The sequence below is a fragment of the Oreochromis aureus genome, linkage group 12 (assembly GCF_013358895.1).
Source record: "Oreochromis aureus strain Israel breed Guangdong linkage group 12, ZZ_aureus, whole genome shotgun sequence".
Taxonomy (NCBI): Eukaryota; Metazoa; Chordata; class Actinopteri; order Cichliformes; family Cichlidae; genus Oreochromis; species Oreochromis aureus.
Window position 1 is genome coordinate 26283694 of NC_052953.1, and position 25798 is coordinate 26309491.

The following is a 25798-nucleotide window of genomic DNA, read 5'->3' on the forward strand; positions in this document are numbered from 1 at the left end:
ACTCCACCAGAGTGCCTATTTCGGGTCACTTTTGCCGGTCCAAGCCCGGGTAAAGGAGCAGGGTTGGAATTGTGACATTAAAAAAACAATAATTGCTAAAAGAAATTTAATTTATAGTTCTAAATAAATTCTAAATGCATGTAGGACGTTTTTTACTCACTTTAGGTCTCTTCCACGATGTTATTTCTCTCTCCAACAACATAGGTTACAATTACATTAGCGTGACCAATTATGCAAATTAGGTGATGACGTCATTTAGCGACTTCTAGCGACTTTTAGGACAGCCAATAGCGATTTTCCTTACTGAGGAGTTGGCAACACTGCCACCAAGGTTCAAGCTTGTCATGAAATGGAAACTGCTGGAACACCAGCGTCACAGTCCTCAGTGAAGTGAGTTTTACATCACCATGAACTACAAGGGTGCCCACCAAAACAACCCTTGTTCCAGAATTGACAACTTCGAATGAAATTTGCAGCTTCCCACATGGACAAGGCAAATGTCTTTTGGAGAAGTTTTATGATCAGATGAGAAATGAACTTTCAGGCCATAATTACAAGATACCTGTTTGGAGGAGTAAATGTGAGGATTTCAAACCTAAGAGCATGATGGTGGTGGTGGCATCATGCTCTGATCTAAGTCATTAAATATGTATTCTGTGCAATAAATCCACTTTGGAGAAAGAACAGTCCAAAGAAATTATTAAAAGCCCAAATTACCATGACATTCATGTCCATGATTAACATTTTATATGATGCTGCCAAATATTTACACGTTGGTAGTATGAGCACATGAGTACGTTTTAAATGAGCCTCTTTAATGCATATAACATGTTTTGCCATCATGTGGTATATAAAAATGCTGGTGTTGATGTGAACACCGAGTCAGATGCAGAAAGCGTGCTCAGCCGTTATGTGGTTACTAGACTAAGCTGCCAACATGGGTCGTAATAAAAAAAAAAATCTTGCGTGGTAATTGTAAAAAAAAAGAAAGAAGAAAAGTCCGTATACATAATTTCACGTGAAAAAAAAAAGTTTAACTGATAGAACGAACTATTCTTGGTGTAGCATTGCAGAAAGGGGGATTGTTTGGCCAGAATCTGGCAACCTCATAGCTCATCCCGACAACAACTATAAACAAGCGGAGCACCCTCTCCGGTTAGCTGACACAAAGCTAACCAACTTTCCTTTAAGTATGTATTAAGATTTTGCTTAGAACAGACGCCGATATTTTTCTAGTTACTTCCCGGTCAAAATAAAACTCCAAATAATACTTGAATTCTGATGAAATATGTTTTAGGCTAATCGCTTGAGTACGTTTAGCTTGAGAGCAAGCTAGCTTGCTAACGGTAGCTAGGCAACAAACTTAAATTCTGCACCAGTAGTAAAATGTAAACGACCCAAAGTCATGTTTGAGTTGTGATGCAGGGTAAACGATGAACCAGATGTAATGACAACAGTACTGAACATGATGATGAGCACGAGTCATTGACTTTGAGGGGGCCCTCGTTAGCTGGGGCAACGTTGCTGGTAACTGAGCTGGGCAGAGAAGCAATAAAGCTGCAGTGAAGACCCAGCCTTTTAAGGCTGCCTGTATGAGCTGTGGACGTGTTTAGCAAGTTCACTGTAACAACCTTTAATTTCACAATCTGTCTTTTATTTCAGGCCCTGCGCACCTGGATCAACCAGTCCATTTGAGGGAGTCCCCTTTAATCAAAACAATGACGGTGACCTGACCAATGGACCAAGCCAGTGTCTGCTCAACCACAGGGTCACGTCTGGGGATAGATCATGAATGACAAACTAGTCTTCTTGGGCCTGCTGTACTTTGTCCAGGGCATTCCCTATGGTCTCCAGTCATCGTTGCTTCCTGTATACCTGCGAGGAGCTGGGCACTCCCTCACCCGCATTGGTTTTACCAAGATCCTTTACTTCCCCTGGGTACTCAAAGTCCTCTGGGCGCCTTTGGTGGATCGAGTTGGTACTAAGCGTCGCTGGCTGGTGGGGACAGTCTCCGGCCTGGCTCTAACATGCCTCTCCAGTGCTGCCCTGGCCCCAGAGGCACATATTTGGGGTGTAGCTGGGACCCTGCTGGCAATGAACACCTTGGCCTCTGTTCAGGACATTGCTGTAGATGGAGCTGCAGTGGGGTTGTTAAAAGGACGTGGGGAGCTGGGCCTGGGGAACACAGCACAAGTCGTAGGATATAAAGCTGGGTCGGTGTTTGCCGGAGGTGGGCTGCTAGCTGTGATTGACGTTGCTGGATGGAGCTGGATGTTTATGCTGCTGACATTTGTGTATGCAGGCGTAGCTCTGTTTGTGTGGGGGGCCCCTGTGTTGGATGAAGAGACTGTGAGGGGCCAACAGGCAGACGGCAGCAAAAAGGGAGGGCAGGGAGCAGATGCTGTACGGCCATGGAGGGTGTGGAGGAAGCTGCTGGCAGTGCCTGGCACACCTTGGACAGTTCTCTATGTGCTCACATACAAACTGGGTAAGTCTCATTATTATTTAAGCACTGGTTTAAGTTTGGGTAAAGTGATCTGTCGTGATAAATGTTCACTTATTTTCCAGAAGGGCAATATTGTTCAGTATTTGTTTAAAAGTAGTTATAGGCTCTATAAGGGCCTGATATCCATTTACGAGGACATTATACTGCCACTGTTCTATCAAAATTTAAAACGAATGTCCCCATATGTGGATGTAATTTTTCTCAGAAACAAAAAACAGGTAAAAAAAAAAAAAAAAAATCAGGTAATTCTTTGTTTTTACAGTCATCAGGTCCCAATCAGCCCAAATAGCAAAGAGAAATTAATTCTTCATGGAATTGGTTCATTAAGCTGCTGGAAATAATCCTCAGAGATTTTGGTCCATATTATCTTAGTAGCATCACACAGTTGCTGCAGATTTGTCAGCTGGACATCCATGATGTGAATCTTCTGTTCCACTACATCCCAAAGGTGCTCGTTGGACTGTGATCTGGTGACTCTGGAGGGCACTTGAGTACAAAGAACTCATTGTCATGTTCAAGAAACCAGTGTACCAAAAAGATGAGTTTGCTATGGTCATACAGGTATTGACATGGTCAGCGTCAAGGTATTTTAGCCCAGAGAAGTGCTGCTCATTGGATATTTTCCCTTTTCAGACCATTCTCTGCAACTTTAGAGATGATTATGTGGAAAAATCCCTATAAATTAGTAGCTCCTGAAATACTCGGACCAGCCAGTCGGCCACCAACAACCATGACACATTCAAAGACCCTTAAATTATCTTCTTTCTATTCACTTAAACTTTAGTAGGCTGACTTGATTGTGTCTAGCCTAAGTTTATCAAGTTGCTGCCATGTGATGTCTGATTAGATATGTGCTAATAGACAATTGAATAGGTATATCTAACAAAGTGGCCAGCGAGTCTATACTATTGCAGTGCGGGATTATCATATCAAAAAGTCTATGTATGATTGTATGAGTTTAGCAGTTTTGTCAGCTTCTGTATCATGTCAAAGACAGGAAATATGCGTTTAACATGATTTAACAGGGTCAAGGCTGCGAGTACAGGAACCCCACCCACCTGCTGCTCAACCTTCTGTTTGTGACGAGAAGCCCATAAGAGCAAAGCTTAAAGGGAGGCTTGTTTAAGAGAATGATGAATTGAGAGGCTCTACCAAGCCCCAGTGTAGGATAAATAAGTATTAATTCAAGCTGCGAATCCGGCAGACTCACTCAGAGAACCCAAGACTAAATACATAGAGCTGGATTTGATTATAATACAAATTTTAGAAAGAAAAACACTTGATTTGTTTTTATTTATTTTCTGTTCAGTCGAGTCTAACTTTCCAGAAGCAATAAAATGCAGAAAGTTTTAGAAACAAACCCTTTTTCGTCCAACTTTGAGCCTCTAAAGTTGCCACTGTGTTTATGTAGGGCCCAAAGATCACCACTAGATGTCTCTGGTGGTGTTTCTGTGAGTACTGCACTCACAAGCGCATTGAAGAAGTTAGAGAAGTGATCCTTGCAAGGCAGGTTCTGCGCTCACATTGGGAAATGGAGACGTTAGATAGATAAAGCAGTTGTTTTTAAAGTCACAGTGACACACATACAGAGTTGAGATGAAAATGCAATTTTAATTTGAATGCACAGAGTTTTGAATGTGAACGAGTTTGTTCCAACAAAAAGCAAAAAGCAAAAAAAAATTAAAGTAGTTTTGAAATAGTTGAGCTTGTGTGTATGGGGGGGAGAGAGTTGATGTGACCAGAGTTTGGTGTTTGGTAGCAGAAGGGGATTATGTAAGGATTAGAGTGTCTTTGTGTCTGTGGCATTCAGAAACTGAAATGGAAGATGGCGCATCCTGGTGATGTGTGTTTCTGTGTGTGTGTTTACGTGGGTGGTGGGAATATAATTGTCTCCTCATATTTGCATAGTCTTGAGTTGTATGCGTGTGTCTGTGTATGTGTGTGAATATATATGTAGTTGTTTTTTTAAATTGCATGCATGTGTGTGTATATATATCTATATATATATATATATAGATATATATATAGATGTGTGTGTGTGTGTGTGTGTGTCTGTGTGTGTTTTGGGAGAGTGTTAAGGGTGGCTCAGTAATCGGATAAGCCCCAGCAGACGACACTACTAGACAAAATATGAAGGCTGGCTGGACCCCCTAATCTGTCTCGGGAGTACACCCAACACTCTCTCCTTTACATAGCATGCATATACACACATGCCCATGCACGCCATTGGCTGATGCTAATGATAACAGCAATATATGCCTTTAATATACATTTAAAGTCCTCTCACTTGCTAGCTTTTCATATTTGTTTGATTTAAATGTCCCCCTCCTTTGCATTACAAAAAAAATGGTTGTGTAATATTTTAGATTAGGCCTAGATGTGCCAGCATAATTGCCTATGTGAGACAGTATTGTTTTTGTTCAAGGGCTATGTGGGTATGTTTCTGTGAGACCGGTAATCTGCCTGTCTGAACCCCCCTATTCTCACACTTGCACACACCAACACGCACATACAAACATACACCCCTCTCCCTCATCTATCCCTAATGAACTCTGAGTTTGCGCTGCGTCCAACACTGTGGCCAATCATTGGCAGCCTTGTGTATGAACTGTGACCCCTGTGCCATCTGAGGCTACAGGCATGATGGGAGAACTGTCTGGGTAGAGCGATGGATGGAGGGTGCAAGTGGGAGGGAAGCAGACGGAGAAATGGGAAAAAAGCCCAAAAAAAAAAAGAGACAAACAATGGTGGGTACGAGTTGCAAATAAGCTCAATGTTGGACACAAACATTTTGATGTCCTGCTGTCATCCAATATTCCCATGGCGCATTTGGTCACTTTTGATTGTTAGCAAACTTCCATGAGGTTCCTTTAAATCAGTTCATTAAATATCGAATAAGCTGGAATTTGATCCATAGGAAAACACATTTAGCACAACGCTAAGTCACGAGAGTACGAGTGCACGTGTCTAAACAAAAGAGTGTTTGGACATCAGTGTGGCTATAAGGCTAACTGACACTGACACTAAAAGTCAGCTTTCTATCCTTGGGAATACAGATGCTTTACTGTGTATGAACTGATAAATATATAGGAAGTTAAAATCTGATCTATGTGTCCATATACGCACTTTTTGCTGTACAAGTGTTCCTCTGCCACCTTTCTTTATAATAAGTAGACTTTGTGTGACAATTTTTAAATACTAAATAAATGCATCAGAGCAGCAATTTGCAGTCCACCACTTGTCAAACACAGGGCCTGTATGCTTGACAAGTGGTGAACCCTGATGGTGACTTTCTCCAGGGAGCAACTCCGGTATAAGGATGAGGAACAGAAAAAGATAGCTTTGAGGATATATAATTTTAGGAAACATAATATGAGAAACTGCAGCACTGTACGGTGATACCGCTCATTGGCACCATCAACTGATGTCTCCAGGATAACCACAAAGTTGCATCAATGCCTCAGCAATTTAAAAAATATATAAGGTTTGCAAGGAAAGGATTTAATGCAGCACTGCTGCATTAGACTGCATTAGATTTAGCTAGCAGATTTAGAGAAAAACTTGGAGAGAGAGTGGGGGTTATTTTCCAGAGGGAAAAGGAAGGCCTGCAGGAAGGGAGGCTGAAGGAGGGGATGAATTAATGAACAACCGCCACATGGTGCCCTGAGAGACGAAGACCAAAATGGAAAGAGAAATAAACATATTTATCCATGGGTGCATGATCATTTTAGACATTTAACGATATAAATCCTGTCTTTTTACCACATTAACCACAGGTATTTATGATTCATTTGCCTTAATGATCCGAAATCAACATCAGCTGCCTTCATTAATTGACGACTATTGAGGATATTGTCCTGATTGCTTGAAATGCTTTAAAATCCTAAATGGAAACTGTGCAGCTGCCTTAAGATGGAAAGGATGTGCATTGCAATACTGCACTCAGAAAATAAACACAGGTGACAAACATAAGCAGCCCAGTAACGCAGCAGGTTTGAGTTGGAGTGATGATGTATCGTTCAGTGTTCATGAGACCTGCGGGCCATGGGGAACATCTGCATCGATCTGCAGGGACTGCAAGTGTGTTTGTTTGTGTCAATAGCCTAATATACACAGGATTATATGTAATTGTGTTCAGAGAGGGTTCTGTTTACTCTTTTGTCCTGAGGGAACCCAAAGAGCTGAAAGGTGTATGTGTGTTTCTACCTATGTTTATGTGTGTGACTGTGTGAGAGAGTGTGTGTAGTGCTTTGCTGAGACATGTAGTATGTATGAACCTGTCTCCGTTTACCTTGCTTTCTACAGGGAGTGATAAAGGGTCACTAAATGTTGACTGTGTGTCCTCGGTGATCTCTCCTGGACCTGCTCTGCCAGCTCTTTTGTCTAAGGTGCAGCATGAATGTCAGCTTTTCACCCCAATGTCCTCGTTGACCTTTTCCCCTCAGCTCAAGCTTATCTGTCTGTGATCCTTATACGTATAACCAGTTATCCCCCGTCTGCTGCAAACACGCTTATACAGACAGGCGAGAGGCTTAACTCTTTCCCCCATAAAGGCGACATTTGATGACCTGCCCTATACCCTTAATGACGCTTTTTGACATTTCAGTATATCTCAATAAATATGTTGTTTAATGACCAATAGTTTTCAGGTTTTTCCAAGGCTAGCCGATGCACTTCTCATGGACACACAGTCATTTTCTATAAGCAGGCCTGACATGTGACAGAAACCTCTCAGTTCAGAAGAGAGCTTCACAGGTTATTCCTAGTAGACTTTCAAGGGGTAAAGAGTTAAGGCAAAGTTGACCAGTTCAGTGAGAAAATCTCTGTTATGCATATTTTGGACCCACTTGTCCTCCTTGATCTGAGTGATCACTGTTATCCTATGATGGCATGTTTTTATCATCTGTTCTCCATCCATAGGGCACGTGGGTTCACTGAATGGTTTTGATATCCATCAGAATGATGTGAATCATCAGTGCCATCAATCAATGACAGGTTTTGTATTTTTGTTATTAGTTTGTGCACTGGCACTTGCTATCCACCTACCCACATACTGTGTGGCCCAAAAAACAACAGTGTTACTGCTCCTGATGAGAGAGAGGAAAAGACACACCGGGGAGCTTATTTCCCTCTTCCAGGACAAAGAGAAATAACAGAGTATACCAGCGGGAGAGCCTCGTTGTCTGCTGTAATTAACAGAAGTGGACAGATATCAGCTGGACAGTTAAAACAGTATTATGTCATAACATTTGCCTGGCTCTTTTTGATTTCTTCCAACTTCTTTATGTATGTTTAAAGAAGCTCATCTGTCTGTCCTCTACTTTTCACCAACAGTTTTTCTCTCACAGCCACTCACACCAAGAGCAAAAAAGTGACAAAAAAGTGACATGATAAACTGTCATGTCTACAAACACTGTTACATTAGGCTAAATATAAATGACTAAACTAACAGACAGGAACACCCTTCTTCTTCTTTTTTTTTTTTTTTCTCACATTTTATGGTGATGATGATGGATCATTGTGGCTTTCCCCCACACAGCATATTCTTTCCAAAGAGGTCTGAGGCGCAGGCAATGAGGGTGTCCACACATGTCTGTGTTGCATGTGTTGGTTATATGTAGAGGCATATTAAATTTATTATGAATGTAATATTGATGGTAATAATTTTATGCTTTGATGAGAAAACAAAACATTCTCTTGTTGTCAAGAGATTGTCGCTTATCCCAGAGATCATTGTCCATCTGCACCACCCTACTATTGGGCGCTTTTAAAATGACTAGAATAAACAGAGCCTCCTTCATGCTGTCACTCTTAATGTTAAATAATGCTGTCTTTCTTCTCTCTCTGTAAACACTTTTCTTTGAGCCTGCCATTCCTCCTCTGTTTCCTCTTCACTAACCTCCTAACATTGTCTCTGTTCATCTGCCCCTCCTCCTCATCCTCTGTCTCTAGCAGTCTCCATCCCTGTCCTATCTCTCCAGTCATGTTTAACTCATATCATTTTATGTATGATTTCATGATTGTCGTCTCTTGCACCGCATCACTTTCCCCCCTGCTTTTCTTGCCCTTTTCACCTATTGCTGTTTCTTCGTCCCTGTCCTTTTTTCTTTGTTTTTTCTGTTCCTGTTTTCTCTTCATTTTTCACCTTTGCTTTATTTCTCCATCCTCACTTTCTTCTTCTCTTGCCATCTCACTCCTTCAGTCTTGTTCCATTCGTTCTGATTTTCCCTCCACTCTGTTTAATCTTAGCGGATGTTTAATGAAATCCCTGCTGAAATGGACAATTGTTGCTTTGAGAATATTTATAGAAAGGAATAATCAGCCTGGGTTTATGTATGTGTGTGTGTGCGCGCGCCTGCATGTTACCACCCCTTCCCCCCCTTTAAAGAAATAATTAGTTGAAGGCAGGACTGTGAAAGCTCTGAGCTTTGAGCTAAACAACAGACAGACAGGCACAGGAGCGCAGAACCATGGGTAAACAACTCTGGCATCATGGGTACTGCTGCTGCCAGTGTTTACTTTATTATGACTAACATGGTTATTGCTCAGTTGATGCAACTCAGAACAGTTCAGCACAGAGGATGACAGAGATTAAAATGTGAGTAATGCACAGACATCAGTGCAACACCCACGGAGTGCGTGGACTGAAGGGATTTTACTGTTTTCTGTAGAAATTTACTGCTATACGTTTAAGTTGCGCTTGACCGCTGAAATTGTTCATCTCTATAAGATACAGATGGTCAAAATTAATATGAACTCCAGTGTTTTTTTTTTTCCCCACGAGGTGCATTAAAGTTCAAGGATTTTAATTCAAGTCTGCAGCATTGTTGTTACCACTCGTTTACTAAGATTTTCCCTTTTCCCCAGTTACACCATTTAATTGCTTTGACTGCGGTAAAATATGGCTTGTTTTATTTTTTTATTTTTTTTTACAACCAGAACTTAAAAATATTTACTTTATCAGGATGTAGAAAAAAGGAAAGCATCATGTCCTTACATTTATATCGCTGGAAGCCAAAAACATTCTGCTCTGAATCTGAATTTGCTGCTAGAGGAATTCTCAAAATTGTTCCGAATCCATTCTACAATTAGTCAAACTTCGTTAGATTTTTTTTATAAAAGTATTTTTTCAAATAGTGAGACATTGATGCATTACTAAAAATCAATCAGTGTATGATTTTTTTTTTTCCTTAATTATTATTATTTATGCACAAGTTCTGGATATCCTTTGTGAAATTTAAACTTCTGGTTTTATGTGTTGTTAGTACATGTGACTTATTCATTTCAAATTAGCAATATAAATCAACACCTATTAAAATCTGCACATTTTATGGGGTTTCCCTCCTTTTGTGTGATGTAAGAAACCTTTTTAGATTTGTTGCAGTGGCAGTTCTTGTGTCATTTTTGCATCTTTTCTGAAGCATTAAACAACAAATATTTCACAGTCAAACAATTTTGTTTTAGAAGTAATCCTTTCTAACTGACTAAATGACCTTTCAGGACAAGCTCGAGCATGGTCATTCCCATCTCTGATAACCATATGCAAATTTCCAGCAGTAAAATATGAGTGACAGAGGAGGGAGACGTGGAGAATCCACGTTTCCTTCCCTGAATTTCCACAGGCTTGTCACACCGCTGTTTCGGCAGTGACACTCTAATTCCGCTGCTGCACTCCCTATCTAGCTTCTCGGCTTTCTCTTATTATTTTTTTCATTTCAGTCTGTTTCATCTGTCTTTTTTTTTCCCCCCTCGTTCTCTATTTTTGTTTGTCTCCTGGCTGACTGAGTGAGTGAGTCGTCGGTTGTGTTGTGTCGTATTTGACAGCAGTCTGGGAGCCAAGCTGTCACTCATATAGCTCCTTGGTCCCACTGTCTTTCTGAAGTCATTCTCCATTAATATAATAATGGCGTATAGTCGGCACCACTGAATATTTTACTGTAATGTTCAGCAGAACATTACCCCCACACTCAATACCACACAGAGAAAGTCTTACTGCCTGACAGAAACTTTTTATTTTGACTGAAAGGTCTTTGTGCGGTCTGTTTCATCTGTGGAAGTTTCTGTGTTTTTGTTGTGTTTTCCTTTTTGTGCTTTAGGAAAAGTGCTAGGCCCCCGTTTGATAAAGTGACTGAGGGTATTCTTTTTCTTGTCAGGCATCTATTATTGACACTTTCCAGGAATAGGCCTGGGTGCGCCACATGTTCCGCATTTGATTCTGCAGTCGTCATCTCAGGAAAACTGTTTTTTTTTTTTTCTTTTCAGTGTTGCAGGCTAAACAGTTTGATACAGCACCCTCATAATATTTGACTGTGATTGGAATAGGCATGTGTATTCAGAAAGTGTCTCATATATTTACCGTTGGTGAAAATAGCAATGCTTAGTCAGATGTATACGGTAGGTAATGCGTCTTTTACTGATTGTATCCTACAACCCCTTTACCACCACCCTGACCCTTCACCCATTTTAATTCATCATTCATTTGGACTTCTTCTTTTTGTCCACCTCTGTCTACTGTCACTGTGTATGCAGGTGAGCAGGGTGCGGTAACCATGTTTCCTCTGTTCCTGTTGGATCATCACATGACTGCCAGGGAGCTCGGCTTCTGGAATGGTGTCATCGCCATGGGCTTCTCCATCTGCGGATCGTCCCTGGGAGGCCTGCTGCTCGCTCAGTTTAGGTAGCCTTCATCAGCACCATCATTTATCACTGGTTTCACCACGGCTCTTTTCTGTGGCAGAAGTATTTTGTGACTCTTTTCAGTGGTGTCACTTTGCAAAACCCTTCAATTTAAGTGGCGTCTTTGGGGGGTGTTTGCCCTTGAAAAATGTGTGAAATGCCTGTGAAAAACTTTAAATTGCATGTCACTAAATCCACATTCTTCATCAAACTGTGTAATAGTCACCTGGGCTGAAACTAAGATATTTAATCATGAACTAACCTGGCAGGTAGGTTTCTTCAGTTAATCGATCATTTCATATATCAGTGCTAAAAAGTACTGAAAAACGTCCATCATCATCAATCCAAGAAGACATTGCAAAATCACTTTCTTTTTTTAGCTTTTGTCTTATAGGTCTATCTATTTCTGTTATATAGTACTGTGCACTTTTTAAAGTGGTCTTGAGCAATAGTTCTTTGGGTTTTCTGAAGGTCTATCAAAATTTTTGGGGGGACATTGACTGCTTTGTCATTCATTTTCAGTCTAGTCCTTGAACCTGATCATTTTCAGAGTAATGTTGTTGTTTTTTTGTTTTTTTTGTTTAGTTGTTTTTTGTTAAGCCACATAACACTGTCCCCTGAATCATTCAAGCATAAAAAGACTCCTAACTCAAGAGATGAACCTGTAATTTTTCTATCCATAACAGACAACTGTAGCAAAGAACCAATTTTAAATTGTATCTTTAGGCACTTTGTTACGAGCAGTCTGTGCCAATAACACATCATTTTAACCCATTTTTTTTAGTTGAATCAAAGGATAAACTGCAGAGATAACAGTTTGATAGGCACCAACAAGGCTATTCCATTGTTTCAAAAATTGGAGGTGAAGATCAGATTTACTCTCTAAACCAAAATCTTAAACTGTTACTAATGTAGTGAGAAAATACACAAAAACCACTGTAGATTCAAGTTTAAATTGCATAAAAGAGTTTATTGAAAAGCACTTCCAATAAACCCAAAGCTCAGACAAAAAAAAAAAACAGACAAAAATGCCCTGGGGGATGCAAACAGTAGACAAACAAAATCAAACCCTATTAAAGACAGACACACCGGGCGGTAGGAGGGGGGGTCTTAATTTATAGAGAATGGCCTACTGTGCCCTCCCCCTATTGCCTCCATTCTGGCAGGTATTCAGCTCTAATAAAATGGTACTCTCTAGTTTGTAGTTTATTACTTTTAGCTAGGTCACGCTGGCCTGCCAGACTTCAACGTCATACTATTTGTCAAAACATTCCCCTTTGAAGAACCCATTCCCTTTTGATGTAGCCATGTGTTCTCATGATCACCATCCGATGAGCCCAGGTGTTAGTCTTGTTGGATGGGTTTCACATCTGGTGTCCAAACATAACGCACACACAAAACAATCACCTCTTTAGTGCAGATACTTCAGCACAACATGTCGCTAACTTGTGCTCTGAACATTATGCATGTTGTGAGATAAGTACAGTACTTCTAAGCAACTGGGCCATTATATGGAAATTAAAATAAAGTGTCCTATAGTGCTAATCTTTTATAATACTCCAGTATTTATTAGCATTTATTAGAAATTTATAATGACTTTGAGTATTTCCAGTGTTAATTACTTTCTAGTGTTTACTTTGGTAAAACTTGGGCATAATAATAGTCCAGTAAACACACTGATTAACTAAGGATGATAAAATAAACAGTAATAATACTTTTCACAGTATGGAATTTTGCATAGGCCAGAGTGGTTTCATAATGTGAAACATCAAACAATTCTCAAAGAGCTATTAGCCCCAAAATTGGGCTATGTATGTATGTAGTGAGTCCTTAGAAATTTGAGGAAACTGGTGAAATAGTTCACTTCACTTGTTTCACCGACTGTTCACTGAGGCTTTATCAGAAAGGGTCTAAGTGGAAGAGTGGCTGTCAAGAAATTATTTACCCACCATTATTTTCATCTGTGATTTTGTGCGCACTGACTGTCTCCTTCTCTGTCTCATGTTTTAAGCATCTTATCACTCTTTGTATGGTTAGCTTCTGCTAGTGTGTGTACAGTAATTTAAGTAAACATTGCCTTGTTTGAGAGCATGGGAACCTCCTCTGTGGAGCGTGGATATGAGCAACAAATCCATCAGACAAACACTGATGTGTGCAAAGACACAATACAAACACACACATGCACCCCTCAAGTTTGACACAATATCCACCTAGTTATTTTTAATTGTCACCTTTGCAAACAGGTATAAGATAGTAGACTTTCTGCTACAGGCGACAGACAGGTACCTGTTACAACATTCAATTGTAAATTACAACAGTTTGAGATGAATAAACATTGTCAGGGGTGGGATTACATCAGGGATCTGCTCTGAGCCCTTACTTGTTTCCATTAGTGATGAATGGGTTAACAGAGGAGTCAGGAAAGAAGACTATGCGCTATGGTATTTATAGATGGTAGTGGTGATCTGTAGTTAGAGTAGGGAAGAGGTGGAAGATAGACTTCAGAAGTAAAAGTATGCTCTGGAGAAAAGAAGAATGAAAGTCAGAAGCAAAACAGAATGCTTATGGAATGGAGAAGGGGTAGTAAAGGAGTTTGAATACTTGGACTCAACCGTCCAAAGCAATGGACAGTGCAACAGAGAGGTGAAGAAGAGAGTGCAGGAAAGGTGGGGTGGGTGGGGACGAGTGTCAGGGGTGATTTATGACAGAAGGAAAGCAGCAAGAGAAAAAGGGAAGGTTTGCAAGATGGTAGCAAGACCATCTATGATGTATGGATTGGAGATGGTGACACTGACAAAAAGAAAGGTGGTAGAGTTGAAGATACTCAGATTTTCACTGGGAGGGACCAGAATGGATAGGATTAGAAGCAAGTGCATCAGAGGGACAGCTCAGGTTGTGCAGTTTGGAGACAAAAAGGGGCAAGGCTGAGATGGTTTAGGCATGTATAGAGTACAGATACTGGATAAGACTAAGCTGCCTGGCAGGAGGAAAAGAGGAAGACCACATAGAAGATTTGTGGCTGTGGTGAAGGAGGACATGCGGAGGGTTGGTGTGACAGAAGAGGATGCTAGGGATGGGGTGAGATCAGGGAAGATGATCCACTCTGGTGACTCTTGAAGGGAGGAGCCAAAAAAGTAATTTATAAAACTTTTTAAAGATTCATAAAGTTATGAAATTTGTTAATTACTGTTTATACCAAAAACCTTTTCAGGAAAAAAAAAACCCCTATCAAGCCTACAATAATAAAAAAAGAGAAATTTCCATAGATCCTGGTGTATTTGGATCAAGGTTTGAATAAACATCTTTTGTGTTTATAATATGATTTTTAAACATTTTCCATGTTAAATACAGACATCATAAAATTGTGCCATTTGCACCTGACCGCAGTTATGTAAGATTTTTCCATCTGCCTATAGAATCACTTTGTAGGACGGCCCTGCCTATGGCCATTGTGATGTGATGGGAACTGTGGCTTACAACAATGCCTGGACAGAGGATATTGTGCTAGTTCTCACTCCATGCATTGATGTAGTCTTAATATAAATCCCTATTCTTGCTATTAATTCACATCTTTGCTGATTAGAATATTCTGCACCTATGTGCATAAAGTAATTAGCATATGTTAGATGTACATGGTATAATGACGAGCTAATGGATAAGCAAAGTCTCTGTTGCCCTGTTTTGTTATCTGTGTCAGAGCTGTATGAGTGTGTTTGCTTGCCTGTTTGTTGACATGTATCAGTTGCCTTGTGCTCTCTCTTATGTCAGTCTGTTTGTCCTTTTTCTTCCACTTGGATTCCAGGCTTTCTCCCCTTGTCAGGTGACACTAGCAAACACAAAGGAAGCCTCCAAAGGCAAAAGTTTGGGTTTTTTATAGGGAAAGTGCTTTCAAAAGATGTCATTGTCATACTTTGGCTTTTGATCTTTCACTCTCCCTCTCCATTTCACACCTATGTAACTTGTAAAGGCGGTAAAATCTTCACACCCTCACAACACAGAGAATACTCTCTAAATGTGTTATTTTGCACAAGATAGACAGATTTAGCCTGGAAATTATACCTTTAAATTTGTACAAGCCATCAATTTCATTACCAATCTTTTAGTTTTGCAAGGTTTTGCACTGACCCAAAATATACTTAGTAAGTATTCTTGGTGATGTTTTAGGCTTAAAACCATTGTACAATAAAATTCAAAGATTGTACATTGGGAAATAAATCACTGGCTTCATCCAGTCTCAAACTGTCTTCCCCTGAAATTTATAGTAGCAATTTATTTGAACTGTGTGTTAAGCTCTGGGTTTGAGCATGGAGGTTGCACATTCTCCCTGTGCCTATGTGGGTTCTTTGCACGTACTGTGGTTCTAGTTTTGTCTCATCCAACCAAAGGATGGCCTCCAGTCTGCATAATCTTTTTCCGGGTTGTCCTTGACATGCTTCACTCTGGCTTGAAGGTATCTCTTCTGCAAAAGTGACGTTTTTACTGGTCTGCATTCTCGCAGTCCATACCCATACAGGTTTCCACTGATTGTCTTCTTTGAGACTACAATTCCTGACTTGGCTAATTCATTCACTGGAGTCTTGGCACATGTTCTGGGGTCACTAGTTTTATTTCCAGGTTCTTCGAAATCTTTTGGTTCCCACCACTGCTAGGCTTATTCTGTATTGTGTGGCTCTCTTTAAATTTCTTGATACTTCTCGATCCAGCTCTTGACACTTGTGGTGTGATAATTTTGTATAATCATCTTCTGCTTTGTAAGCATCACAAATTCTTTTTCTCAAGTATGAACTTCATTTATCTTTGGCATGATGCTTTCCCATGTGACTGTCATTGCACAGCAGTGGTTTGTGCTATGGGTCCACAAATGTGTAGCAGATTTGGTGTTAAAACTAGTTTCTGATTGTACGTACACTGAGCTCCTCCGCTTGGTTACTACTTCTCATCACCTGCACGTACACACACATACACACACACAGAAAGGGCTGTTAGTTAGGCTGGGCTGTTGTTCCTCCTCTAAAAGCTCCGTTGGAAGGTATATCCTCACTACCATCAGAAACGGCTGAGTGGTCAGTGAGTGACCCCCTTTACAACTGCCCCTGGCAACCTGAGAACGTAGTTATTCTTATCTGGGCCTGGCCCGTGTGAGGTGGCAGCCAGGGAGGTTTCTTTTTCTCACACACACACATCCCTCAGCATCTCTTGAGAGTGCGTGATATGAAAGGCTGTCATTGAGAAGGGAGGCAAAGGAGCAGCAGAGAGAAGAATGTCTTTAGCATGTGAATGATGCAGGATTGGTTTTCCAGTAGAGAGGTAAGGAAACGCTGGGTGGAGGGGGAAGAGAGAGCCAGATAAAGATACAGGGAAGAGTGAAAGAAGAAAGGGGGGGGTCGGTCTTGAACAGAAAAAAAAAAAAATACATTTAAATTAATAGAGCTTATGGGTTTTAGGTTTTGAGATGTTTTGAAACACACAGGTTTTAATCCATTAATCAAGTAATCAAATAACTTATCAATATAGTTGATAGCTGCGCTGGAACATATAATCACGACAGCCCTGGTACAGATCTATTTGGGAACCATTATTTCTCCTCATTTCCTGTCACATTTATACTGGCAGACATGTTTAAAGAGTCTGTCTGAATATGAAAGATAAATTCAGATTTTCTTACCTAACTAAATCAGATAACCTGTCTTGTGTGTCCCTTTCTTTCTCACAACCTTTTTTTTTTAAACACATAAATAATTACATGCAAAAAAAACCCATAAACAAACACACACAGTCCCTTGAGTGGCAGGCATCCTCTGAGTGATTGGCATTGTTAATCCCTGATGTCACACAACAGTGTGAGTGCGTGTGTGTGTTTTTATGTATGTTAACAGTGATTAATTATCTTTCTCATGCTGGGGATCTCCTTAGGTTATTGATTACGTCATGAACCAGACCCACAGGGGGATGATTTTCTTGCACTAACAGGGAATCAATTAGTGTCTGGGGACTTGTTTACTTATGCACGTGCACGTATGTAACTGTGTGCGCGCGTGCGTGCGTGCGTCTGTGAAATGCGAAGAAACAAACAAAGTGTCTCTAAATTTAATGATACTAGCCCGGAGTGGCTTTCATCAGGTATCACACTGCTCATCAATACAACTAAAAGTTAGTTAACAGCTCTCTGATGCTCTTCTTGTTTGCTGTTTTTTCCTCAGCATCGGGGCCCTGATGCGGCGCGTGTTTGTGTTGCGAACAATCAGCATGGTCTTCCAGAGTTCTCTGCTCACTGTCCTCGAACCATCGCCGCTCATGAAAGGTAAGAAGCAAACCCATGATAAGACAATGGTCACAAAGTAAAGGATTTTAAAATATTTTAACAAATGCTACAATTCTGGATTATTTAGTCCGGTTTATGTTTGGTGCTCTGATGTAAATATGACAGAAGCGGGCAATGAAAGGACAAAATATAAATCCAATCTTTTTCTTTACCACTTATCGTATCCACGGCTGCAGGAGGGCTGTAGGCTGTCCCAACTGTAACTGGGCAACAACAGGAAAACAAAGAGCTACATGTTTGGTCATCATGTCAATGAGCATATATACAATAATCAAATAAACAAGTGTTAATACTCACTGAACCGTATTAACCTACAATTTCTATATTCTTTTTTTTTTTTTTTTAAATTGTGAATGGCGGTGAATAATAACACACACACACACACACACACACACCAAACACAGTGAAGCTACAAAGCCCAACAGTGGCCACAATTACAGTTTTATCAGCACGGAATGAAGTCAGCAAAAATAATGCTGTTGAGTGCTTATGGCAGGCTCAGCAAGACACAAGCAGTGATAGTCCCCAGGTTTACTGCAATGCTATTGTTTCATGGTATTTCTGCTAGTGCATTTAGGTTCTGGATATGTGTAAAATGAGGTTCCTAGTGTTTGTTCTGTGGTTAAGGAGCTGATATTTATTTATTTATTTGTTTCTTTGTTTGTTTATAGTGACAGTGACAGGAAAGTAACTTGATATTGAGGTTAAGTAAGACTTTGGCAGCAGGGTTTTACATTAGACATTTGTTGTGACAGGATAAGATGTAAATCTTTCAGTAGATTCATTCAGATTTAATACATTTCCATGTGCACTTGAAGCTGACCTGTAGACATCCAAATCATTGGCCTAACATGTCATCGCTCCAGTCGGAGACTTTTCTTCTTTAATTATTGCTTTGGACCTCTTCGACGGAGTTTGCATGTTCTTCCTGTGTCAACAGTGTCTTGCAGATGCTCCAGCTTCTTCGTACACTCCAAAGATGTGCATGGGGCCTATCCTGTTTGCAGCCACTCAGTCAGTGCTTAGGATGCCACAGTGTGTGGTGAAGCACATTTTGGAGCATTCCAGGAATGGCTTGTGTCCTCCGTGTCATTAAAAATACATGCCAAAGAAAGCCATGTCAGGCTTCAGAGCAGATGGGGCAGGAAGTTAGACACAGGAATGATACAGACCAACCACTGCCACACAAAGAACCAAGCAAAACCTCATCCAAGATACAGCATCACAGACTCTCACATGGCATATCCACACTGTTGAGGATAGGTGTTTTCTGCATTTTGCCCAGTGTCAGCTGGAATAGACTCCACCCACTGCAACTCTGGTTGGACAAGTGCTTAAGAAGATGGATGGATTTCTCAGTGCAATATTGTAATAATTTGGGGATTTCATCTGTGGTACATAATGTAATTTAAAAACTCAGAGAAAACAGGAAAAAACTCTGAACACTAAAAACCAGAACTGTGTGACAGAGATCTCAGCATGCCATCAGGGGACACTGTACTAAATATGGATGAAAGATGCAACATCACAGACCCCTAGCTGGTGTATCTCTAATGACTTATCAATTATGTTTTTTGAATCAATGATGTTCCACCTTTCTTAATTATTTTTTTATTCTTTAAAATTTGTTTGAATGTTGTATCAAATTAAACTGATGGTGTGAAACTGGAGTGACAGCTGGGTCTAAAGTGGGGGTGGGATTACATCAGGGATGGGCCCTGAACCCCTTCTTGTTTGCAGTGGTGATGGACAGGCTGACAGATGAAGTTAGCTGGAGCCTATGGAGAGACTGTGATGTCTCCAAATAACATTGTGATCTGTAGTGAGAGTAGAGAGCTGATGGAGAGCCTGGTTAGGTGGAAGTGTGCTCTGAAGAGAAGAGGAGTGAAAGTCAGCAGAAGTAAGACAGAATAAATGTGTATGAATGAGAGAGAGAGAGAGGTATAATGAGTTTAAATGGCTCAAGTCAACCCTCCAAAGCAACAGACAGTACAGAAGAAAGGTGAACAAGAGGGTGCAGGCAGGGTGGAGTGGGTGGGGGAAAGTGTCAGGGGTGATTTGTGACAGGTGAGGGCAGCAAGAGGGAAAGGAAAGGCTTGCAAGATGGTAGTGAGTCCTTCTATGATGTAGTTTGGAGATGGTGGCCCTGACAAACAGACAGGTGCCAGAGTTGAAGGTGCTTGGTGACCAGGATGGACAAGATTAGAAATGAGGATATCAGAGGAACAAGTCAGAGAGGCAGCGTCAGAGAGACAAGGCTGAGATGGTTTTGGCATGTGCAGAGGAGGGATAGTGGGATTTATTAGACAAAGGATGTTGAACATGGAGCTGCCAGGTGGGAAGAAAAGAGGAAGATTCATGATGTAGTGAAGGAGGACATGCAGAGTGTCGGATTGACGGACAAGAATGCAAGGGGTTAGATGGAGGCGCACGATCCTATTGGGATCCCTTAATGGGAGCAACTGAAATAGGAAGATTGTGAAAATGAGAGTTGTTGAAATCATGAATGACTACAATATCAAATGTTTGAGATTTTGAACACTTTTTGTGTCAGCTGTATGACAAGTGAAGAACCCTTAAAAGGAAAAGAGGGTCAAGTTTGAAAGGTTATATGTGGGATGTGAAGCCTGGTACTAATGTCACTGGCAGTTTCAAATGCTATTAGACCTTGTTTTAACCAGTGGCCTGTAGTACAGTCTTAATGCATGATGTGGAGGACGTCTGTAGGTGAGGTCTCCCTCCAGACAGATATTCATTCGTTAATGTCTCAATGACACATCTGATTGCGCTGAACAGCCGGTCGGGATTCACATTCACACCATTCATCTCCTCCTGAGCCCGTCTCTTACCCTATCAAGCTTCCCCAACTCAAAGTGGAGGCATCTCCCGCCTCCATTTTAAACCCAGAACAAAGATTTCAGGAAAACTCAACTAAAAACCCTCAAAACAGAAAAAAAACATTCAGTTTCAGATTTTTCAATATTACATGATAACCCTCCGCTTCCCGTTCTTCCAGTCTGATCAGTCGGTGTATCTTTTTGACTCCACCAGCTTTATGTCGCTGACTGAAGAGTCTTGCTCGGCAAAAACTCTGGCGGCTTGAGTGAATAATTCAGTGTTAGTGGGAGCAGAGACAGATAGGCTCTGTGGTTCCTCTGTGTTTCCCCACTAACACTGCTCTGCCACTTCCCCTCAGAGGATACACTACATGTGTTTTGGGGACTGGGACTGGGGGGGGGGGGCTGCACTTCAGCAGATTACCGTTTCTCGCTGCTTTGTCTCCCTGCTTTCACTTTAACATAGAATTGTAAAGTGAGTAGTGTAGCAGAGAAAACGACGGTGTAAAGCTGCTAGATTTCTGCCTGCTTTCAGAAAAGGAACTGCTGGGTTTTCTGTTGTCTTATTGTAGTTAGACTCAGATGTGTCAAGGCTGGTTTTGATTCATTTTACTTGCACGTGTGTGTGCTTTCTCAGGTATGGCAGTCCTGAGCATGAGTGTTCAACACTTCCTGGGTGGTCTCATCACCACGCTCACCTTCACTACCATGATGCATTGCACTCAGAGGGCCGAGGAAAGCATTCAGGTAAAAAGGAGTTCTGTCCATTCCCGCCAACAAGCTCATTATCTAGCCCAGGGCTGCTTTCATGTACAAGTTTTGCTCTGTTGTCATCATCTTTTTTAGTGTTAATTGTGTTGTGCTTTACTGTTAGGTCTCCTGTGGCTCAACAAGCCAACAATACAGTCTTTTCATTCTTTTCACCCTCTTTCTTTCTCCCCCCCACCACCTCTGTTTAGGTTAAATTGTGTAATGTTAGCTCATTTCCTTTGGTTGTCAAAGTGATGGCGGAGAGGGAAATCTTTCAGCATTAAGTGCCATACCTTTTGTCACCTGTACCTGTCAGTTGTCATCAGCTGTTTCCACCTGGAAAATGTCAAAAGTTTCAGCAGCCCCAGTTTCCTTGCATTGCGGCCCCCCTTGCTGACATTGTCCCTCCTACTGCCTGTCTCTTTGTCGTTCTCTAGTCTTTTAAACGCTCTCTTTTCCGACTCCGACTTTTTTCGCTCATTTTCTCCTCTTTGACATAACTCCTTTTGTCCCCGTCGTATCTGGGCCAGCGTTGCCTGGAGGTGATCGTTGTTCACACAGCCATTCAGACGTCACTCAGTCAATCTCTGAAGGTGACAAATTATCATTTAAATTGCTGTCAGTCCTAAAGTGACAAAGAAAGATGGAGGAAAAAAGCTGCAGCACAGACACCAGGATCCAGTTATGAAATTAAACTTAATGAAAGGAGAGAGAACAATTACAGCATTTCACGAGGAGAGGCGAGGTTAATCGGAGAGATTCTCATGACACAGACTGACTGTTTTGCTTTTTTGGTGTCGGTGTGGGATTTTGGTTTGTGTGCACATACATGAGAGGAGAGCATTAGCTCACCTGCGCTTGTTGTGTGTAAATGTGTGCGTTACTGAAGGTAGTGCTATCCAGTAACAGAAAGCTGATAGTGTGAGTGCTTGTTAACGATCCCCAGGAGAAAGAAACCGAATCTGTTAAACAAGTTGCTCAGAATAAAGGCACTCCACTTAACTGTGGTTACACAGGCTCTCAGAGCGCTCTACCTCGGCCTGCAGACCACAGACCCCACTCACCACTCATCAGATTCTGATGTGATTTTCAGTCTTTGTTTTTTCCAGTGAGAAATGACCTCAGCTGATTTAGTGAGCATGGTCCTGTCCCCAAAATTAAAAAAAAATTGTCATAAATAAGAAAAGGAAATGTTACAGACGTGAACTGCAGAGAATATTAAATGTTTTTGCTTAAACAAAAAGCATAAATCAAAGTGATCCCAGTTAAGAGTTAATCTGCTGATAAATTATTGGACTAACGGTCGCAGCTCTGTTCTTACAGTAATACAAATAATATGCAGGAAACACTTAGGAGTATTTCTTGCAGCCCGGGACATTTAAGGGAATGTAATGTTACCCTTGTTTATCTCGTCGACAGTGTGCAAACAAAAGCACAATTCTGAACCCGACAAAGTTGTAAAAACGTCCTATAAAGTTAAGTGTGTTATCTTTTTCCTTTCGCAACACAAAAACAAATTTGTGGATGAAATATTTCCTTGTCAGATAAGATGAGATTTCTTTATTAGCCCCAGAGTTGGGAAATTCACAATTAACAGTGCAGGCTTCTTGTAAATGTAATCTGATTGTAGGACTCGAAGCATTTGTTCTAATGAATTCTGCTTTTCTTAATTTTAATTAATGTGTTCAGGTAATGGTCTAGGTGTCACTAGAGTCCCACGTTTGTCAGAGCTACCTGCTGCTCTTGGGCAGAGGGAGGAGGCTCTGAGAGATTAGGTAATCTCTGTCCTTCTTGTTCTCCCTCTCTCACTCCGCTCTTGAAAGCCTTAAGGCTGAGATCAGATAGCCTGCTTCGCTTGGCCTCTTTCCATCATCTCAGGCCATGATCTCACGCTTTCTCTTCCAGTATTCCAGCATTTCGTATTTTTCTCTTCTTTTGCAGTTTGTTTTTCCTAGACGTTTTCAGATCTAATCTCTCGCCCCGTTTCTCCCTCTGTAGTGGTTAATTGTGTTAACCATGTTTATGCCTAAGAGACAGAAGGTGATAAGCTGTGCTGGTGGATAGGATGAAGTCTCACTTTTTTGTTTTTTTTTGTAACGGTGTTGCACTCTACTCTCAATACTGGTATCTCTTTTTACTCACAATGTGTCTTTCTTTCCCAAACTCTCCATTTCCCCTTCTCTCCTCTCACTTCCTTCTACTTTACCTTTCCCTTTTAATCTCTTTTCCCCTCATCCTACCTCTCGGCTGCCCCTTCTCCCTGTAGGCGACCCACTACAGTTTCTTGGCTACTCTCGAGGTGCTGGGGAAGCTGATGTTCAGCGCTCTGGCCGGAGGCTTGGTGGATTGGTTTGGTTTCCAAGTTGCCTTCCTCTTCTTCCTCACCCTCTCTGCCGGAACGGCCCTGCACGTGTGGACAGCTACCTTCACCGGTGCTCTTAGGGAACACCAGCAGCCCAAATGAGATCAGGGTGAAACATCCTGGCTTAGGTGCTGAAACAGTGGTGAAATAATTTGAGTATTTGGACTCATTAAAAAGCTCTTGAATCCTGTTAAATGTAACTCACGACTTCAGAAACTCATTTCAGTTTACAAGATCTTGAATAAGTTTATCTCAGCCATTTTTAATGGAAAATCAGCCATGCTTTTTAAGTACTCTGTCACAGAGTTTTTTTCTTGTTGTGTTTTTTTTAATTGCACATCATAGCTCTGGCAGATTTGCCTTATTTTATTTTATTTTTTGCATATATAAAGTCTTAAATATACTGGAGCACAGCAAGGCTTGCAGATACTGGGTAGGTAAGGATTAGTGTGTAGAGTTTTCTGAAGGGCAGGTGATGAGGTGTGGATATTGTTGGGCAGTTTGGAATCTAAAAAAATCACTTGGAAGCAAAGGGAAAAAAAAATCAAAGCTTTTTATAAAATCATCTGAGCCATTTTAATATTGTCATAAGACAGCAATAAGAGCTGTAGCCAAAAGCAATATTGCTTCTTTGTTATGCTTGTTCTGTCATAATGTACTGTATGTAAATTTGTTAGTCATTATCCTGGGTTGTATGGTTTACAGCTGTAAATGGAAAAAAAATTACTACCTCGTATCAACGCTGTATGGTACGATGCACAGGAGGCAAATACAGAGTAGCCACACTGAGTAGAGCAGCAACACATACAACATGCTATCTAACAATTAGCCAACGTAGAGTCATATTTACTGGGACTTTCTCATTAAAAAAAGAGAATTAAGAGTTACAGATTTAGTATTTACAGTCAGGGTCGTATATTAGGGGGCAATAATGAGGACCATACAGCTCAAGTGGATAAACTATTTGTTACATGGCTGTAATACCTAAACACTTAATATTTTATCGTTTATTTATCCTAAAACTTGGGAAAATACTGTGTCACAGCAGCCAAAACATTAAGCACAACATAGCTTAAATAAAGTAGAATAGCTCTGTGAATAGCACAGTAAGGTAAAACTTTGAATTAAAGCTGAAAGTCTAAAATCAAATCTTTACTGCTTCGTTAAAAAAAAAAAAAATCCATTGTGGACTTTCAGAGTAAAACTGCAAACAAACAACAAAGGGCGTCTCTGTCCAAACACAAGCCGACTGGACTGGACCTGACTGTATTCTGTTTCATTTCTTTGCAGAGTACAATACTCCTTAATACTTCTTTTCTTTTGTTACCGAATAGATCCATCCTTCACTTGGCTTCTTGTAGGAAACCTCAGCCTTACACACTGCATGGTGCCATCTCGTCTCACCTTTGAATCGAACTTGTTATTAAAGAAAACTTGAATGACCAACATCACTGGGAAACTGCAGTTCTTGACAACATTGTACTTCTTTTGTGTTTTTTCATGTTAAAAAAAATATCAAATGCACAATATTACACGCTCTATATAGTGTAACTCTTTATGGTACTGTATCCTATAGAAGATAATTTTCTCCAGTTATAATATATGAATGAAACAGCAATGTAGAATGTTTTTCTTACAAGGCTTGGTGAGAATAAAAGTAAAATCCTTCACATAGCTGAATGTAATAATAGAAATTAAGTCTTAAAATTCATTGTTGGACAACGATGGACTGGTTTTAAATAAAGGCGGTAACCTCAGCACGTTTATCTAAATAAAAAAGCCTGCTTTCACTCACATGGCACATAAAGGGATGCCATAGCACATCTGTACTCTTTTATTCATGTAGCCAGGTCCGATGACTTGTGGCACGTATAAGCAAAGCATATCTCTTGTCTCTCAGCTACTGTGTTGCCTGAGATTTGCACAAAAATAAAGCTGCTGAGTAAAACTTTGTCTTTTTTTTTCTTCCTGTTATTGAATTTTATCACATTTTTACTCTAGGAAAAAAAGGTCCTGTGTGGTCTTTGGGGGTACACCTACCTTTGAAAATCCACTCTTGACTTGTGGCAACCCTGAACACCACACTGGCTCTCTGTTGTGTCCTAGCTAAGGGCTACAGGAGTCAATAGGCCCCATGTCACACGATCCCCAACCCCATACAGCTTTAATGAAACAACAAATGCTATGAAGGAGGATTAGACCAGCTTACATGGCACCTCAATACACCTCCACTTTACACTTCTTCACCTACTGTCATTATCTGGGCATTTTGTTGTCTCGCGAGATAAAGGGGAGAGTTTGAAGTGAGCCTTATATGGATCTGTTTAGTTTGGTCTCCATAAGCC

The 25798-nt window shown here is 40.8% G+C and overlaps 1 protein-coding gene across 3 annotated transcripts; it reads left to right on the top strand.

Moving 5' to 3' along the window:
• Positions 1 to 885: 885 nt before the first annotated feature.
• On the top strand, positions 886 to 25401 carry mfsd3 (major facilitator superfamily domain containing 3). Of its 3 annotated transcripts, none has more exons than XM_031744268.2 (7): positions 886 to 1190; positions 1663 to 2488; positions 11036 to 11183; positions 17383 to 17483; positions 20979 to 21088; positions 23358 to 23581; positions 24788 to 25401. In XM_031744268.2, the coding sequence occupies exons 2-6, from the start codon at positions 1789 to 1791 to the stop codon at positions 23553 to 23555; spliced, it is 1257 nt and encodes a 418-aa protein (XP_031600128.1). In that variant the 5' UTR covers positions 886 to 1190; positions 1663 to 1788; the 3' UTR covers positions 23556 to 23581; positions 24788 to 25401. The 3 variants fall into 3 exon arrangements, with proteins under 3 accessions (XP_031600128.1, XP_031600136.1, XP_031600120.1); XM_031744276.2 differs by having other exon boundaries at positions 1663 to 2230; positions 2303 to 2488; positions 23358 to 25401; XM_031744260.2 differs by having other exon boundaries at positions 23358 to 25401.
• Positions 25402 to 25798: the final 397 nt, after the last annotated feature.

Excerpts from the sequence above, each read along its gene's own strand:
- mfsd3 (XM_031744260.2), top strand. The coding sequence starts at position 1,789 with ATGAATGACAAACTAGTCTTCTTGGGCCTGCTGTACTTTGTCCAGGGC. Across the intron at positions 11,184-17,382 it reads CTGCTGCTCGCTCAGTTTAG|CATCGGGGCCCTGATGCGGC; the intron begins GTAGCCTTCATC and ends TTTTTTCCTCAG. Across the intron at positions 21,089-23,357 it reads GGGCCGAGGAAAGCATTCAG|GCGACCCACTACAGTTTCTT; the intron begins GTAAAAAGGAGT and ends TTCTCCCTGTAG.